The 16,934-nt window shown below is 34.6% G+C and overlaps 1 protein-coding gene across 6 annotated transcripts in view; it reads left to right on the plus strand.

Moving 5' to 3' along the window:
* Positions 1-16,934, plus strand: part of MSR1 (macrophage scavenger receptor 1) — an 84,540-nt gene that overhangs the window by 34,823 nt on the left and 32,783 nt on the right. For all 6 annotated transcript variants that reach the window (XM_059909326.1, XM_059909329.1, XM_059909331.1 and 3 more), the window contains 2 exons: positions 3,100-3,512; positions 7,682-7,868. In XM_059909326.1, coding sequence (XP_059765309.1) covers positions 3,100-3,512; positions 7,682-7,868 — 600 coding nt within the window. The remainder of the gene's footprint in view (positions 1-3,099; positions 3,513-7,681; positions 7,869-16,934) is intronic.

Raw genomic sequence — 16,934 nt, forward strand, 5'->3', positions numbered from 1 at the left:
AAGAAGTTTTGCTTTACCCATATGAAATAAAAAGTATTTCCAGTGAAAGTAAAAATTATATGGTTGAGTAATTAGATCAATATGTCTGAAGCATATATGTGCGTTAATATAGGATATTTGTTTTTCTCTTTTGGGACTGACATATATATATACTACTATGTATAAAATAGATAACTAATGAGAACCTACTGTATAGCTTAGGGAACTCTACTCGGTGCTCTAGGGTGACCTAAATGGGAAGAAAATCCAAAAAAGAGGGGATATATGTATACGTATGGCTGATTCACTTTGCTGTACGGAAGAAACTGACACAGCAGTGTAAAGCAACTATACTCCAATAAAAAATAAATAAATAAATAAAACACAGATACTACCTTTCTCATGGAACACCCAACCTCCTCCCAATTTTTTTATATTACACAACATTAATTCCCCTTGTTATCAGTATTGGGCATACAGATATTGAATCTGAAATATTAATAATAATTAAAATATTGAAAAGTATCGAATGTGTATTATGTGCCAGGAAAAGATCTAAGCACTTTGCATATATCAGCTCATTTAATTATTTAAACACTGACTAGTAGTATCCCATTTATACAGATAGTGAAATGGAAGCATGAACCAATTAATTTGCTCAAAGGCACAGCTTATAAAGGAAAAGGCAAGAATCGCTAATCCAGGCAGTTCTCCTCCAGGACTTGGATTATTAACTGCTACCTAAAAAAGCAGTAATTATCATAAAAGAAAAATTTTTAAGGGACAAGTTTGAGATAATTTTGCAAATATTGTTAATTTAGATTTCTGATTGTTAAAGTCAAAATCCATTCCCAGTCATTTTCTATTCCCAGAGTCGCTCAAGCAGTGCTTTATATATAGTAGGTGCTTAATAAATAAATCATAGAATTGATGAATCCATGAGTGAGGCTGTCAATCCAAAACTTGCTCCCTACACTTAATTTAATAAATGTGATGAGATCCAAGTAAGAAGTATACTATTTTGTATAATTTATTGATAAATTTAGAAATGTAAAATAATGCACATGCAATATGGTCTCAGTTGTGGATTATATCAAAATGTAGTTACATATTTTATTAATTCAAATAAGCTAATTTTAAAGAGAATGTAACTAGGAAAATATGATATAATGTGTTTTTTTTTAAATTGAGATTTAATTGCATATGTAGTTTAATACTTAATATAATCATAGCTACAATGACAACCATCATCAAACAGCTTCTTTAAGTAAACGTGGTGAAGATTCTGTAACTAAGATAATATCTTTCAAGGATAAGGCACTTGAATTTGAGTAGAGTTCTCACACGTGCCATCTGTGTGCTACTTGATTTACATGCCCTATCGCATTCATCCTCAGCACCACTGTAAGATAGTAATTACTTTTAGATCACTGGGGAAACCTAATCAAGGAAAAGATAAATAATTTTCTCAGAGTAATCTAGCTAGTAATGGAGGAATGGAACTAGATTCCAGAACCAGGCAGCTTGTTCCTGTGCAAATATCAAGCTCTCATTTGTGTAACAGGTACCCTGAGCTCAGGGTGGAATATAATGTTTTTCATGTGTAATCTCATTTAAGTCTCAAAAACCTATAAAGCTGATACTATTGCCATATCATTTTATTAAGAAAACTGACAGATCAGATATCACTGTTTATGTAGATACACTTTTAAACAATATTAAGTTACTCTTTATTGCTCAATAATGGTCAAATATGGAAAATCTTATGCACTCAAATTAATATGGATGCGACTGATATATACATAGCTAAAAGGTATAAACAATATAGATATATAAAGAGAGATGAAAAAAACAATAAAATCTTAACCGCCACTGATTATATAAAATGGTGTTTAACATTTTCTTCATTGTGTATAATTATATATTATTTTTATCTGCAAAAGTAATGTTTATGCTTTTCATTTTTTGAAACTATAAACATATTTCTCTAGATCCTTTCAGAAGGGTAATTAGCTTGTTTAGAGAACATATACCCATTTGGAAATATATATCGGCACTTCCGTATGCCCCCAAATAACATTTAGTAGAATTTTTTTATTCAGGAAATAATTACTTATAAGATTGTTCATCAAAGTGTTCAATATATTAGTAGAAACAGAGGCAAACTAAATGTAGGAGTTTTGTTAAATAAATTTGGTAGAATCACACATAGAATACAATGTAGTTATTCTAATTATTTTTGTAAAACAATATTAAATAATATGCAGAAGTCTATGATAGAGTGCTAATTAAAAGCTAGTTTCCAGATTGTATATAAAATCTTGCTTTTATGATGATAATATGGTAGTGGGAACAGAAATTTGATAGGCATATGCCAAAATGTTAGCACTTGATTCAGGACGGTGAGATTAATGGTAAATTATTTTTCCTTATTACTTGTTTCTAAATTTTCTGCTATAAATATATGTTTTATAATAAGTAAAGAGGAGTCTTATAAAAACAATATTTTTTAAAGTTAAAACAACTTCTTTTATCCAGTTTCCTTCTCTACCAACAGTAAATTAGTTCTGTGGAAACTGAAAATGATAACACTCTGCTAGCTTAGCGATAGGATAAGGAAGATGAGCCAACACTTTATTCGTACAGTGGATAACACTAATATTTCTACCTTTATTGATACTACATATTGTTTCTGTCACATTATCATTTGTCTTCATAATAACTAACCTACTCAACATGTTTACTGCAGACACTGTGTTAAGCATTATCTCGTTTTACTCTAACAGCACACCTGAGGACCAGCATACAGTGTACTTCATGATCTCTAGAATTTACTCTTACTCTCAGAGCCGTGTGCCACGACCCAGAAGATTCATCTAAGCAGCAGTTCAGAAAGAGTGACTTAACTGTGGGATAAACTCTAATGTAAATTGGGAAAAGGAGACAGTTTCCCTCTCAGCAGTATGCCTACCTTGGTTCATACTTTGTATATTTAAAATACATACCTGATTTAGGATAGCGTTCAGAACGTTAGAATGGGATGAAGTGATGTGGAATGGAATGGTGGATGCATTTAAGGTTACAGGGCATGACTCTGTTTATTTTTACTTAAATACGCAGCTCAACTCCTGAAATGGGAAATGAAGAATTGCACATTTGGTTCAGTTAATGCAAATGATATATCTCCAAGTCTCGCAGGAAAAGGAAATGACAGTGAAGATGCAATGAGATTTCGAGAAGTCGTTACGGAACACATGAGCAACGTGGAGAAGAGAATCCAATATCTTTCAGATAATGAAGCCAATCTCATAGATGCCAAGAATTTCCAAAATTTCAGTGTGACAACCGATCAAAGGTTTAATGACGTTCTTCTCCAGCTAAGTTCCTTACTTTCCTTCATCCAGGGACATGGAAATGTAATAGGTGAAGTCTCCAAGTCATTAATAAGTCTGAACACCACACTGCTTGATTTGCAGCTCAGTATTGCAACACTGAATGCCAAAGTCCAAGAGAATGCATTTAAACAACAAGAGGTAAGAGGTTTGTATTGGAAAGTCATACCTGGGATTGAATCCAGACTCTCTTAGGGTATTTTAATTTTATAAATACTGTTAGAATGCCTCTTGAGACTCTCGAAACCAATTATAGTTGTTGGATTATCTTAGCAGATTTGGACAGATAGATACTCTGCATTTGCAAATTTTATACGAAACCCAAACTTTCTTCATCATCAAAGGAATGAAAACCTTATTTACATGGGCGAAGTACAAAATCTAAATTTTAAAATAGTTTGTCACTCCCAAGAAGCATCCATAAGTTTTTATGTATAAAGATAACTATAATTAAAGAATTAAAGTTTGAATAATGTATACAACATCTTATTACCATCACAGGATCAAATACACAAGACAAGAGAGCAAGACATATTCCAGACCAGTTGCTAGCAAAAGTTTCTTTGCAAAGGCCCAGATACAACCCTTAGGCTTTGGGGACCACATGGTCTCTTTTGCAACTTCTTAACTCTGCCACCGTAGCACAAAAGCAGTCGTAGACAACACATGGACAAATGAGTGAAAATGTGATCCAATAAATCTTTCTTTTCAGAAAAAGACTTTGACCCATGAATCATAATCTTCTCACCTTTGCTCTAAACTATTCTGTGGCCAACCCTCTGGGTTACTTTGTTTTGATGAGAAAGAAATTAAGAAGCAAGTTGTTTAGTTCAATATTGAATTATTTTTTGTTGTTGGGTAATTATAATTGTTCCATTCCATGAAAATATAAGCATATGGATAAAACTTCATTACTCATGTGAAAAAATAATCTTCGTACTACAAGGTACCTAAGCCCTAAGATCATAATTAATGTGAAATCTATAAATTTTCCACCATTAGCTCAGCAAGGCTGGCATCTTTGTAGTAGATTTTACTTGAATAGACCATTTCTTAATTAATGAGGTTGTTTTCTGTACAGATACAGTGTTATGCAGTAGTGATTGTTAAAAATGGATGTCCCTTATAGAGAGCAAAGAGAAGCCTCTGAAGTTGTAACATCAGGTGGCAACCAACTAAATTATTGACTAAAGAATAGACTAAACAGGTTAAGAAAGAACACCCTACATGTTTATTTTTTGTAAGATGCAATCACTGAGAAGACAGTGACATTGCTATTTAAATTTGGAGACTGTTGGTGAATCTCTTCCTAACACCAACCTTGATATTCTGTCTCTGATCCTTGTCACATCTTCCAAAATCTGACTGTTAGTGTTTCCCACACGGTTAATAAGTACCCAAGCATATCAAATGCTATTGGAATATCAAGGACTCAAGCTATGGAGGAGTTAGAGAAAATTCTCAAAGAAGCAACTGTCCCCAGGGCTGAGGAACAGAGGAAAGTAAAATGTCAGCTATGGGAGTAGAAACTGATTAAATTGGAGGGAAAGAGGAAGGGAGAAGAAATATTACTTTGTGTGGAAACAGTATCAGAGGAGCAGTGAGACAGGGTGTGGAGAAAACGAAGATGGACACGATGAAAAAATAATATATTTGATATTAGTAATGTCCCCAACTCATTAGAGATTATAGAATATCTATGAACCCATGTAAATGAGGAGTTGAAACCAAATTGGAAACCGTTTGGAAGGCAGTAGAAGTCCTGAACCTGTTTGAAGTGATACTTAATAGAAATAACCAAAAACTGGTGATCAGTGAGCTATTCGGACAGATTGCACTTATATTTTGGAAGGGGTCCCAGTATTAGATGTGGAGGTACAAGGGAAACGAGGAACTTCCAAAGTTAATTTTTTTTTTCAAAGCTTTTTTTTTTTTAAGACAATAGTCATCTGTGGAGATTTGGAATCTAGGTCAGTGCTAGTGTATGTGTGTGTGTGTGTGTGTATGCGTGTGCTTGCTCACTGAAAACAATATTTGGAATCTCATTCTCATCTCTTAAAACAATTGTATTCATCTTTGAATCTTTAGCCCAATGCAGGAATAAATAAATTAAATGAATGCCTCAATCAGTAAATGCTGTTTGAGGAAAAGGCTTTTAAGTAATAGCAGCGTAATGTTTAGCAAGGACAGACCAAGCATTAATTTGAAAGAAAAAAGAACACTGACACAAAATAAAAGAGAGACGTGGGATTTATCCTCTCCATTGTACGTACAAAGGACTGTAAGAATGCAAAAATAAATGCCTGTTTCTAGCAGTGCCACTGGTGATAGACTGTGGACGGTGTGTGTGGGTGCTGTATAGCACTTTAAAAAATATATCAAATGCATTTTCTCTCTTCCTAATAAAACTTATTTCGAGTGAAATATGGTTAATGTGAGCACCACATGCAGTTTTCAAAGAAGGAAAGAAAAGGCAGCCGCAGCTTTAGGTATGAAAATCATCGGCGGTTCCCGGGGTTTAGGTCGCAAGATCACCAGCTAGTCCCCTGACTTTTGCTCTGTGGATATCAGGAACTACCTGACAGCTGGAGCAATTTGCAGCCACCTAAATGACATTGAGCATATTTACCACGTTGCTGCACTCTGCAAACATCCGTGATCACTATCCCACCTTTATACCATAGTGTACACGGAAGATGCCAAATAGGGAGGGAGGCGGTAGAGGGTAGAGAAATGCTTATCTAGAACGAGGTTTTGGATGGGGAAGGCCATTTGGAGCAGTAAAAACAGATGTCTCTCTGCTTGAGTACACTGCTATTGTAGAGGCAGATCTGGTACATGTTCATTTCTTTCCAAAGGTTTTACTTGACTCTCTTGACCCTCTCCCTTCAACTTGTCCGGTCCAGTGAAGGGAGGTGAAATTTTCTCTTCATACCTGGATTAATTAACAATAAACCACTGGTTTATTTCTTTGTGCAAATGGGAAATGAGAATCTATCAACAGTTAAACCTAGAAGTCCTTAGGAAAGTATAGAGCATACCATGGAAACAGAGGACGCAATAAAAGAACAGAGAGACAGAAAACATTACCAGGATAGATGAGAAGGTTAGGTACACTAGAAAGAGAAAGCCTAGCGCCCAAAGGAAAACCAAGCAAAAGACTTGAAAGGAAAAGCAATAAAGAAAAACATTGTCAAAAACTTTATGACTAGATACTTAATTTGAAAAGCAAATTAAACAAGGTTTTATTATGTTTACTCTTACTCTACAAAGTTAAATATATTGATGATACCTAGGATTTGAGTGCAAAAGTAAGCATTCATGTACACTGAGAAAGATTTAAAAAATGGTCCCATATGTTAGGAGGGTGGTGTGGCAGGAGTGAACAAAAATTTTAATATTTAGTCCCTTTGATCAGATCCACTTCCAGGAAGCTGTCCTATAGAAGTGCTTGTATAAATATGTAGATATATATAAAATGGTGTTCATTTCAGCATTATTTATGTGCAGCTCAAAACTCTATCAATAGGTATCAAATAAATTATGAGAAATACATACAATTCCACTAAATTATAGAAAATAAAGCAGTCTCTAAGTATTTTAGTAGGTAAATATTCTTATATTATTGAGTGAAAAATAAAAGCATAATCGAGAATGTAGTACAATCTGTCTTGCTCACAGTCTCCAGATATGCACGCATGTATGTAAATACGCACAAAATATATATGCATTTGAAAACGTAAAATAATAATGAAATCTCAAATGCAGAGGCAATAAAAAAACTGAACATAAGGTATTGTTAATATGCTAGTTGAGATTTTATTGAATCTGAAAAGCTATCCTTAATGTTCATTACCACTGAGAATTATGACATTAAATTTTGTTATTGCTATAAAACAATTTAATATACAAATCTATTGAATTTAAGGAACTGTAATTACTCTAAGTACAGTGTAAAGAATTTCACTTTGGATAAATTAAAAACCATATGACAAGTTTTTTATTTTATTTTATTTTTAGCATTTTTGACATGTATATATTTGGGAATAGAAGCATACCTTAGATATATATTTAACCAATTTTTTTCTGGCAGAGGGTGTGAAAATTCAGCCATTCAGTTAAAAGCGGAATGCTTCAAAACCAAAGAATTACTATTTTAAAATTGTTCTCTAATTTCTATATTCTTATTCCATAATATTACTGTAATATTATACATTTTTAAAAAACCTGACTTGTAGGGCTTCTTAAACTTATATATTTGATAATTATGTGTGTAACAAAAATTGCGGATGTTTGCTTATGTTTCACAGGAGATGAGTAACTTAGAGGAGCGTGTGTACAATACATCAGCAAAAATTAAGTCTCTGGAAGAAAAACAAGTGCATTTGGAACAGGAAATAAAAGGAGAAGTGAAACTGTTGAATAACATCACTAATGATCTCAGGCTGAAGGATTGGGAACATTCTCAGACACTGAAAAATATCACTTTAATTCAAGGTAAAATATCCTCTCATTCTCCAGAAAATGATATACTAAAATGCACTGATATATGTAGAAATTTGATATTGGAAATTCTCTGGTTTTAAAATAGTTTACTACAAATTTTACTACAAATATCCAGAGGAAGGAGCCTTGAGATCATATCAAGACATGTTAAGATGACAGTATCTTGGTATCCTCTAAATGGTGATTTTAAAAAAAGCAAAAAACAAATGAAATTGCTCTTATGGTTTAATGAATTATTGTTCAGAATTTCTCATATGTACAAATACAAGTTTTCTGTGAGGCACAAAGTTCTCTACCTGTCTGTAAATCAAGCTTGTTAATTCTATTTTTCTAAACTTACAGATTTTTTCTTCTTACCTGATCAATTGTATTATTAATTAGAAAGGTCTTTTGAATTCTCCAAAAAAACAATGAGTTTGTCAATTTCTTCTTTAGCTCCTATGAGTAAAACAAGGTGAATTGAACCTTACTGACTTCTAAATTAGTATATATATCATATATATTTCTATACTGGGTTTTAGTCATTATTTACATTTTAACTTTTTTTTTTCATATTTTACTTTCAACCTTTGTTATCCTTTGTATTAGGCTTGTCTCTTGTAAAGAACAGTTCTTAAAATTTACTACGCAATCTGGCCATCTCTTTCCACCATATTTATTTCTACTGTTATTTTGTGCTCCGTTTCTGTCCAGTCCCATGTTCCTTTTGCTTTCCTTCCATGTCAACTTTAGGATTATTTGAAATTTTTCTCATTAAACTTTTCTCTCTATCAGAGGCACCAAAAAATTTTTGGAAACCTTATATTTATTTTTATTTTGCTGATAGTCATCCTTAAAATTTATCTTAAAGTCACAAGTTGATCAGTATCTTCACCTTCATCCTCAAATATACAAGGAACTTAAAACGCTCTGATGACCCTCTTCCCCGGTTTCCTGCTGTCTTTGAGTATAGCTCATTTCTATTTTATGTATTTTTTAAACCAAGAATTTAGTCAAGATTGTTTTGCTTACATGATACAGACAATATTTATATAGATTAGCCCATGAGTTTGCCAGTTTTTCCTCCTCCTAAATGTATCTGTGACATCTCTTCTGGGATCATTTTTTTCTTCCTGAAGTATTTTTTGGAGATTTGTTTAGTGAAAGTCCATTGGTGGTGAGATGTTTTGATTTCTTTTTTCTATTTTGTCCTTGATCTTTAAAATTGTTTTACCACATACATATTTCTTAGGGTAACAGTTATTATTTTTATTCGTATTTTCTTCTGGTTTATGGCCTTTCTTATTGCTTTTAAAATGATTATGACCACATTGCTTGCCATTATCTTTGTCTTTAATACCTACAATTTCACTAGTCTGTGATTTTTATATTGACAGTTTTTCCATGTGGCATTTGTTTTACTTCATTTTCTTCCTAAATCCACTTATATTTGTGGATTAAGTCTATCATAAATTTGGGAACATTATCAGCTTCAGTCTCTTTGAATATTGCCTCTTCACAATTCTCTCTATCCTTTCCTCTGTAACACTAGTTAAATTCATGTTGGATCTTCTTATTCTAGCTACCATGTCTGTTAAGCTCTACTTTACACTTTCAGTTGTTAATTCTTATTAGAACAAGAGAAACAGAAATCCATGTGATTTCATCTTACATAACACTAGTTTAGGATAATTAAGAAGTCTTAATATCCAAATTTTTACAAGAAAAGAAGAATTTAAAAAATAAGTCCCAGAGACTATTTACAGTATGATTTTTGTTTCTAATGCTCATGATTTAGAAAAAGTAAATAATGTATATTTACAGACACATACACATTTAATGAGAATGGTTGTTTTTAAAATGCAAGAAAATAAGAAACAAAATTCAGGTTAATGATTGTTTTTGAAAAGGAAGAAGATGAATGAGATGGGAAAGTGGCTAAATAGATAGCTGTTTGTTGGGTTGTAAGGTTGCAGGTATATTTATTTTTGTGTTTATAGCTAACTTGTATAGAATATATTGCATGTATTCTTTTTTTTTATAGATTTCTTTCTTTCTCCCTTTCTTTCTTTCTTTCTCTCTCTCTTTCTTTCTTTCTTTCTTTCTTTCTTTCTTTCTTTCTTTCTTTCTTTCAGTTGGGTCTTTGTTGCTGCACGCGGGCTTTCTCTAGTTTCGGCGAGCGGGGCTACTCTTCTTTGCGGTGCATGGGCTTCTCACTGCAGTGGCTTCTCTTGTTATGGAGCACAGGCTCTAGGCATGTGGGCTTCAGTAGTTGTGGCACACGGGCTCAGTAGTTGTGGCTCGCAGGCTCAGTAGTTGTGGTGCATGGGCTTAGTTGCTCTGCGGCATGTGGGATCTTCCCGGACCAGGGCTTGAACCCGTGTCCCCTGCATTGGCAGTCGGATTCTTAACCACTGCACCGCCAGGGAAGCCCCTATTGCATGTTTTCTTTAAGTATTACACTGAAACCAACGATAAAGAAAAATTGAATTAGTCAGCTTTCACTCTAACAATTAGACATTCCACTTGGGATTTCAAATTCCACTTGGGATTTCAATTAAATATCCCCAACTTTACAAATCCACACCCAAACCCTTAGTTCTTTCTCTCTCTCTCTCTCTCTCTCTCTCTCTCTTTTTTTTTTTTCGGCCATGCCACACGGCATGTGGGATCTTAGTTCCCTGACCAGGGATTGAACCTGCGCCAAACCCTTAGTTCTTGAGAGCACCTACCCTCATCCACCCCTCAAATCTGTTGCTTACCTAGTCTTGTCTGTCAATTGAGTCATTGTCCAACTAGTAACTCACTCCAAGATCTTGGAAGCAAGCTTTGATTTCTCTCTTTCTCTCACTCCCTGTATCCAATCCATATATGAGTCCTGTTAACTCTTCTTCCATACGATAAAACTCCTTCTCACTGTCTCCTCTGCTACTACGCTAATTCAAGCAACAGTATTACAGCCTGGTGTACTACATCAGCTTCCCAATTGTTCTCCCTGATTCTACTCTTAATCCATTCTACAGAGAGCAAAAGAGTGTTATTGAAATAATAATAATAATAACATGTGATTAGATCTTTTATCTCTTAAGACCCTCCAATATCTTCCCATTGGACTTGGAATAAAATCCGAACTCCTACTTGATCTGGCACCCATCTACTTATCTGCCCTCTTTTCTAATTTTCCCTCTGTCTAGCTTGGAGAGCTGGAAGAATGAAAGTGCCATTGAACAGTATAAGTTAACAAGGAGGAAGTGCTGGTTTCACTTCTTGCTGTCATAATGTGCACTAGACAGCTCTCTCTCCCTTTAAATGTTCTCTTAGCTTTCCATTCTCCTTAGGTCCACTCAGAATTACCTTTTTAGTGATAATTTCTCCCTCCCCATTCTTATTATCTCTCTATATCATGGTGTGCTTTAACTTCCTCATAGTATTTAAAACTACATGATACTGTTTAATATATACATTTGCTTATTTGTTTATCACAGATCTTCTCGAATAAAATGTGAGTTCCGTGAGGTTGGGTCTTGTCTCTCTTGTCTATCTCTCCATACACAGCACCTGTTAGAGTGCCTGGTATATGGTGGGTGAGCAAACGTATATGCCTTAAAGGAATAAGTGAAAGTAACACTTCCTTTCTATGAAGTTACACTTTGTAATGGCAATGTCATTCTTCCAGATTTCCAAGGTAGAAATTTTAATTGTTGTTGTTATTTTCTCCCAAGAATACCATTAGTTCTTATGTTCCACATTCTCTAACCCCTTGTCACTCCTTTATATTCCATGTAAACTATTCTTATCACTGCTCTGCCAGACTATTGAAATAGTCTCGCAATCATTTCCTGCCTCAGTCTTCCAGACTACAGTCCTTTCTACACTCTTGTTAGAATGCAGCCTTGCATTCTTGTTAGAGGGACACCCTAGATTACAAAGAGACTCTCTGTCACCTCCTTATTACACATACACTTTTCTCTGCAGCGCTCAAGTTCTTCTATAGTGCTTCTCTTAACTACTTTTGAATGCCTCATTCCCTGTCTTTTCCCTTTTTGACACCAAATATTTCAATTGATTTTACTGTGATTCTGACATGCCCAATACTTTTTACATCCTTTCTCATGGCTTTTCCTTCACTTGAAAGAATATCTTTCCTCTTCTATTTGTATCTGAAAATATCTTATCTATCATTAATGTCCATAGATGACATACATGCAACCTCTTCCATGAAGCTTTCTCTGGTCCCACCGTAGTAATACTCTTGCTGACATTTATATCTTGCTTACTTTTGAACATTAAGTATTCTTTCACAAGAGAATTCCTAATATGATTGTCATATCTAAAAATATCTCATACTGTCTTCTATCGAAATGTTGTCTCTTACTGGAAACAGTAAGTTCATTAAAATTACGGGCTACTTTTTTATATCCTCTACAGCATCTAGTCATAATTTTTAATAAATATTTATTAAACTATAACCCAAGAGAGACATTGTATTAATTAATGAGTGCTTTATCTAATGTCGGTTGTAGGATCAGTGTCATTGCTTTGTGTCCCTCCTCTTTTATATTAGCAATTACTCAATATTTATGAAGATTAAAGAGGTAAAGATATTTTAATATATTTCTCAAGTAATTATAGCAATTAAAGTCTAAAGGACTAAATGAAATTTCATTGTTGAAATGGTGAAGCAGAATTTGGTGGGGAGCGGGGGATAACATGATTTAAAAAGACAAAGTTGTTTAACATTTGAGGAAGGAAGTTAAGAGAAGTTAAGAGAAATAAAATATGACTCATTGCTGAAAACAGTGTTCATTTGGAAAAATTTTAAGCATATTTTTTTCCAGAAACTAAAAGCACCAAAGAAAGAAAAAAAATGTATCAATTGATCAATTGTCATGATAAGGAAGAAGTGATTGATAGAATTTGAATTTGGAGATTTGTGCAATTAATTATTGGGATTTAAGAAATGAATTGTGTCTTTAACCACTACATAAAAGAAAAATTCGTCTCAGGAATAATGAAAGAACAGCTGCCAAAAATGAAATCAATTAATTTTGGAAAAGTATAGCCTGGAACATCAGGAAAGAAGTATTCTAGTTCTGATCTTACCCAACTGGCTTTAAGACCTTGGGAATTCACTTTCTCAGACCTCTATATTTATGTTTGACTAAGCAAGCTTTAAGGCCTCTTCCAGATTAAACATCTCTAAGTCAGTGAGCATGAAAACTGGAAGAAAAAAAAAAAAAAAAGAGTCAGGTTTAAATAGCAACAGCCTAGAAGATTTGGCAGATTTTTATGGTGATCTAAATGTGAGGCAAGACTGAGAACAAAGTAGGAAATTAATGATCATAATGAACACGACATGGAGAAGCATAGCTCTGGAAATTTTGGCAGATATTATTAGTGCTATGTTATCATTTGAGGATTTTAAATGATGTGATGTTCCTGGGTTTTCTTTCCCAGCAAATTGGGTAATTTTGATCTATGATATTTTTTAATTACTGAGTATTTTAAATCAGTACATCTCTGTGGCTAAGTATAAATCTTAGTTTTCCTTAAAAAAAAAAATCATAGGGAGAAAGCTAATAGCGGATTTGGTGGTGTGTTTTATAGAGGGAATTGTTCATGGCAAATTACTGCTATAGCATTTATGAATTATCCCTGTAACTTTGTAGTTAGATGGTACTAAAGATGATGAAAAATAGTGGAATTCTTATGGCTTCTGGAACTAGGGCAAATCAGATGTTTTGAACAATATTAATCTAGTGTCCTTTGACATATGTTAGCAAGAGAGCGGCCAGGAAGCATCATGTCCATTTATTGATGCACAGAAGTGGTTGTTGATGTGATTATGGGACAGAATTTTGAAAGGTTAAATAGTAACTCAGAACCAAGAAGGTGACTACAATAGACTCGAAGTCCCCAGACTTAAAGTTCTTCCTTCTTTTTTTCCATAACTTGGCAGAATAAATGGCTACATTTCTTTACAGTTGATGCAGACATTTGTTTTTAAACTGAAATAAATGAATGAATGAGGGTGGAATAGACAAAATATATTCAGACCAGATTTTAATAAAAAACCCTCTAGATTAGTCCAACTGCAGTATGATAAGGATGTGAGCAACAGCAGGATTGGAGAGACCAGTTTTGGAAGGTAGATGAGAGCATTACGTTGATAATGTTCTCGAAAGTTCTACATAAGAAGCTAAGAGAAAGTAGTATATGATCTGTGTACTTCCATCCCTCCAAAATATCAAAAAGACACTTAAACCATTGAGATACTTTCCATATTTTGTTCTAGGCAGTAGAAGGCACATAACAAATTATAGAATTTAAACAGAACATAATGGGTGAGATTAATGTTACATGAAGACTAAGATAACAATAAAAATGTAACATCCAACACACTCAGTTAGAACTCTTGAAGGAAAGACTTTACCTCGTTTTCTTACTCTGGGATTCAGGTACCTGGTATCAGCATTTTTATATAGAAATAGACAGAGAGGGATCTTTAACTCAGAATTTTATAGAATAACATAGATGTATTTGTTATGATTGAGTTAATGCTCCAACATTTGGGCTGTGCACAGTTACTATGCATAGTTACATGCAAAATAATTGAAAGGATAGTGAGTTCCATTTCTTACTTATTAAAGAAATGGTGAAAACTCTTAATCTCAGAGGCTAAGAGCCCAGAGCTAGTCTGTGTCCCTCGCTTCTTGTCTCACACCTTCTAGTTTTTCCTGGAATGTCTGTCTTGCTTTAGAGCCCTAATCACTGAATCAGAGTCTTTTCGTGTGCAATTTTTTTTCAAAATGCCATCCTGGAGTACTGTGGATTTGCTTCCCTTTAATTTGCTCAGCAAAATTCAAGCTGCAAATTGAGTCTTTCTGTCCTGCTTGCCCCCTCCATTGTCACTGTGCAGAGATGAATGAACTGCAGCTGTGTTCACGGTTGTGGGAATTAAAACCCCTTTGTTGGGAAAAACTACCTTCTGCAGGAATAGAAGATGCGTAGATTCCCATTGATGTAGAACCATGACATCTCTTGTGGACACCTTAATATATGTTTCCAACATTAAGCTATAGCTTAGGAGAATTTTCTAGTTGTTACTACAACTACTTAATGCCCAGTAGTATGCGGTTTGCATGATGATTATGTAAAAAAAACCCCAAAAAACAAAAAATACACACACAACACAAACAGAAAATAATTGTTAGTAATTATTCTCTTAAGATGATAGAATTATGTATTATATTTTGCTCATTTTTTCTAGGCTTTTATATTTCCTATAATATCTAGAGTTACTATTGTAATGAAAATGCAATAAAACCTTACAGCCCAATGGTGTGTATGAAGGAAAATGGATGATGTGCCAATGAGAAGAGCAGTGATATCTGGAAAATTAAGTCACCAGGGAAGGAAGGTGCTAAAACCCAAGTTGTACCTTGAAAAATCAGAAAGAGATGAGAAAAATGGAGAGAGGCAAGGGACAAGGATTTCAAAAGAAGCAAAGAAAATGGACAGAATATACTTACTAATAAGATTATCATTATTTATGGAGCCCCTTCTTAGAATTTTTCAAGTATCATATCTACCCACCTGATTAAAATTTGTAAAAAAGTACTCTCTAACCAGTGATGCTAAACATAGTTGTGTGTTATCCTTGCTGTCCTTGAACCACGGAAATTGAAAATGACTCTTTTAAAACATCACTGTTTGATTATTCTATGGTATGTCCAGGTTCATTTCTTCCTTTTGGAAATGAGAAGAAATTGCTAAGTGTTCTGCTTTAAAGGAAAGGAATAACACTTGTCCTGTGGCACTCCATGTAGAAGAGGGACATACTCAGTGCCATCATTCTAAAGAGGTGATCACTAGATATCTGTTTTGCTGGGCACAGAAAATTCAAATGACTAAATCAGTGATGATCAAACTCAGTACTAGGGGGACACCTTGGTAATTGCTATGCCAGGTAGTCAAAATTTTCCCTGCAACCTCTCCAACTTATTTTATAATGTCTATATCTATCTAAGGATTCTACCTAATTTTTACTTGAGAAGTTATTCCTTGACTCATTTTCACGTTCCTGCCTTTCCCCGCATCTCTCCCACTTACCCAGCATTCTCTTTCTTCTCATTCTACCCATTCTTCAAAATCCCCTTCAAATCCTACCTCCTCAATTAAGTCTTTTCAACCATTGCTCCTCATGCTGATCTGCATTTTTCTAACATCCGAGGGTATCATTTTCAATGATAGGGTTTTTGGTTGTCTACTTCATGTGGATTTTTGTTTTCCTTGAGGGTATCACACATGACTTGACTTACACATTTTCCACACAACATCTAAATTAATATAGTGAAATCTGCCTGGGGCTGAGGTAACAGGGTGATGTTCCCAGAAATTTAATCATCAACCTTCTGGTTCCAGCCAGTCTGGGGTCTACATACTAGGGGTCAGCATGTAGTCACCATCTTCCACATGGGTGAAGGGCTTAGTTTCTACAGATCAGCTCAAAGATATGTGTCAGATTGTTATGTATATCCATTGAGGAGGAACTAGGACTCCAAGCTATCATTCTAGCTACGTTGCTTGACTGCTTCTCCTTTGTTTCTGCATCCCCTCACTTCTCTCATTGTTAACTCCTTGTGCCTGCTCTTTGGGGCTCGGGGAAGGCCTAGGAAACTAAAGCCTTTTTTCTGCAAACAAGAAACAGGGGACCTGGAGGGGTTTTGCACCCAGGAAGGCCCTGCAGGGTCCTCCTTGGTCTCAATCCCCCTTTTCTTTGATATTTCTCAATCCTGAGGGGAAGAGGGGTAGGACAAGAAGGGGAATAAAATTTTGGATAGAGAGGTTAGTCATAAACTTGGCAAGGGAGCTCAGTGTTAGGGGCACTGGGTTTCATACCCAGTAGGTACACAATACGAATGTGGATTTGTGCCATCATTGACTCACTGTCTTTCTCTGCCCCCAGGATCTGAGAACCTAGAACACTGCTTGGCACACCGAAGTATTTAGTCCATAATTAGGTTGTCTAATTTAGAGCTATCTCATTGCACTACTCAGTAGCAGGGTATGCTTCCA

The sequence above is a fragment of the Balaenoptera ricei genome, chromosome 21 (assembly GCF_028023285.1).
Source record: "Balaenoptera ricei isolate mBalRic1 chromosome 21, mBalRic1.hap2, whole genome shotgun sequence".
Lineage (NCBI taxonomy): Eukaryota > Metazoa > Chordata > Mammalia > Artiodactyla > Balaenopteridae > Balaenoptera > Balaenoptera ricei.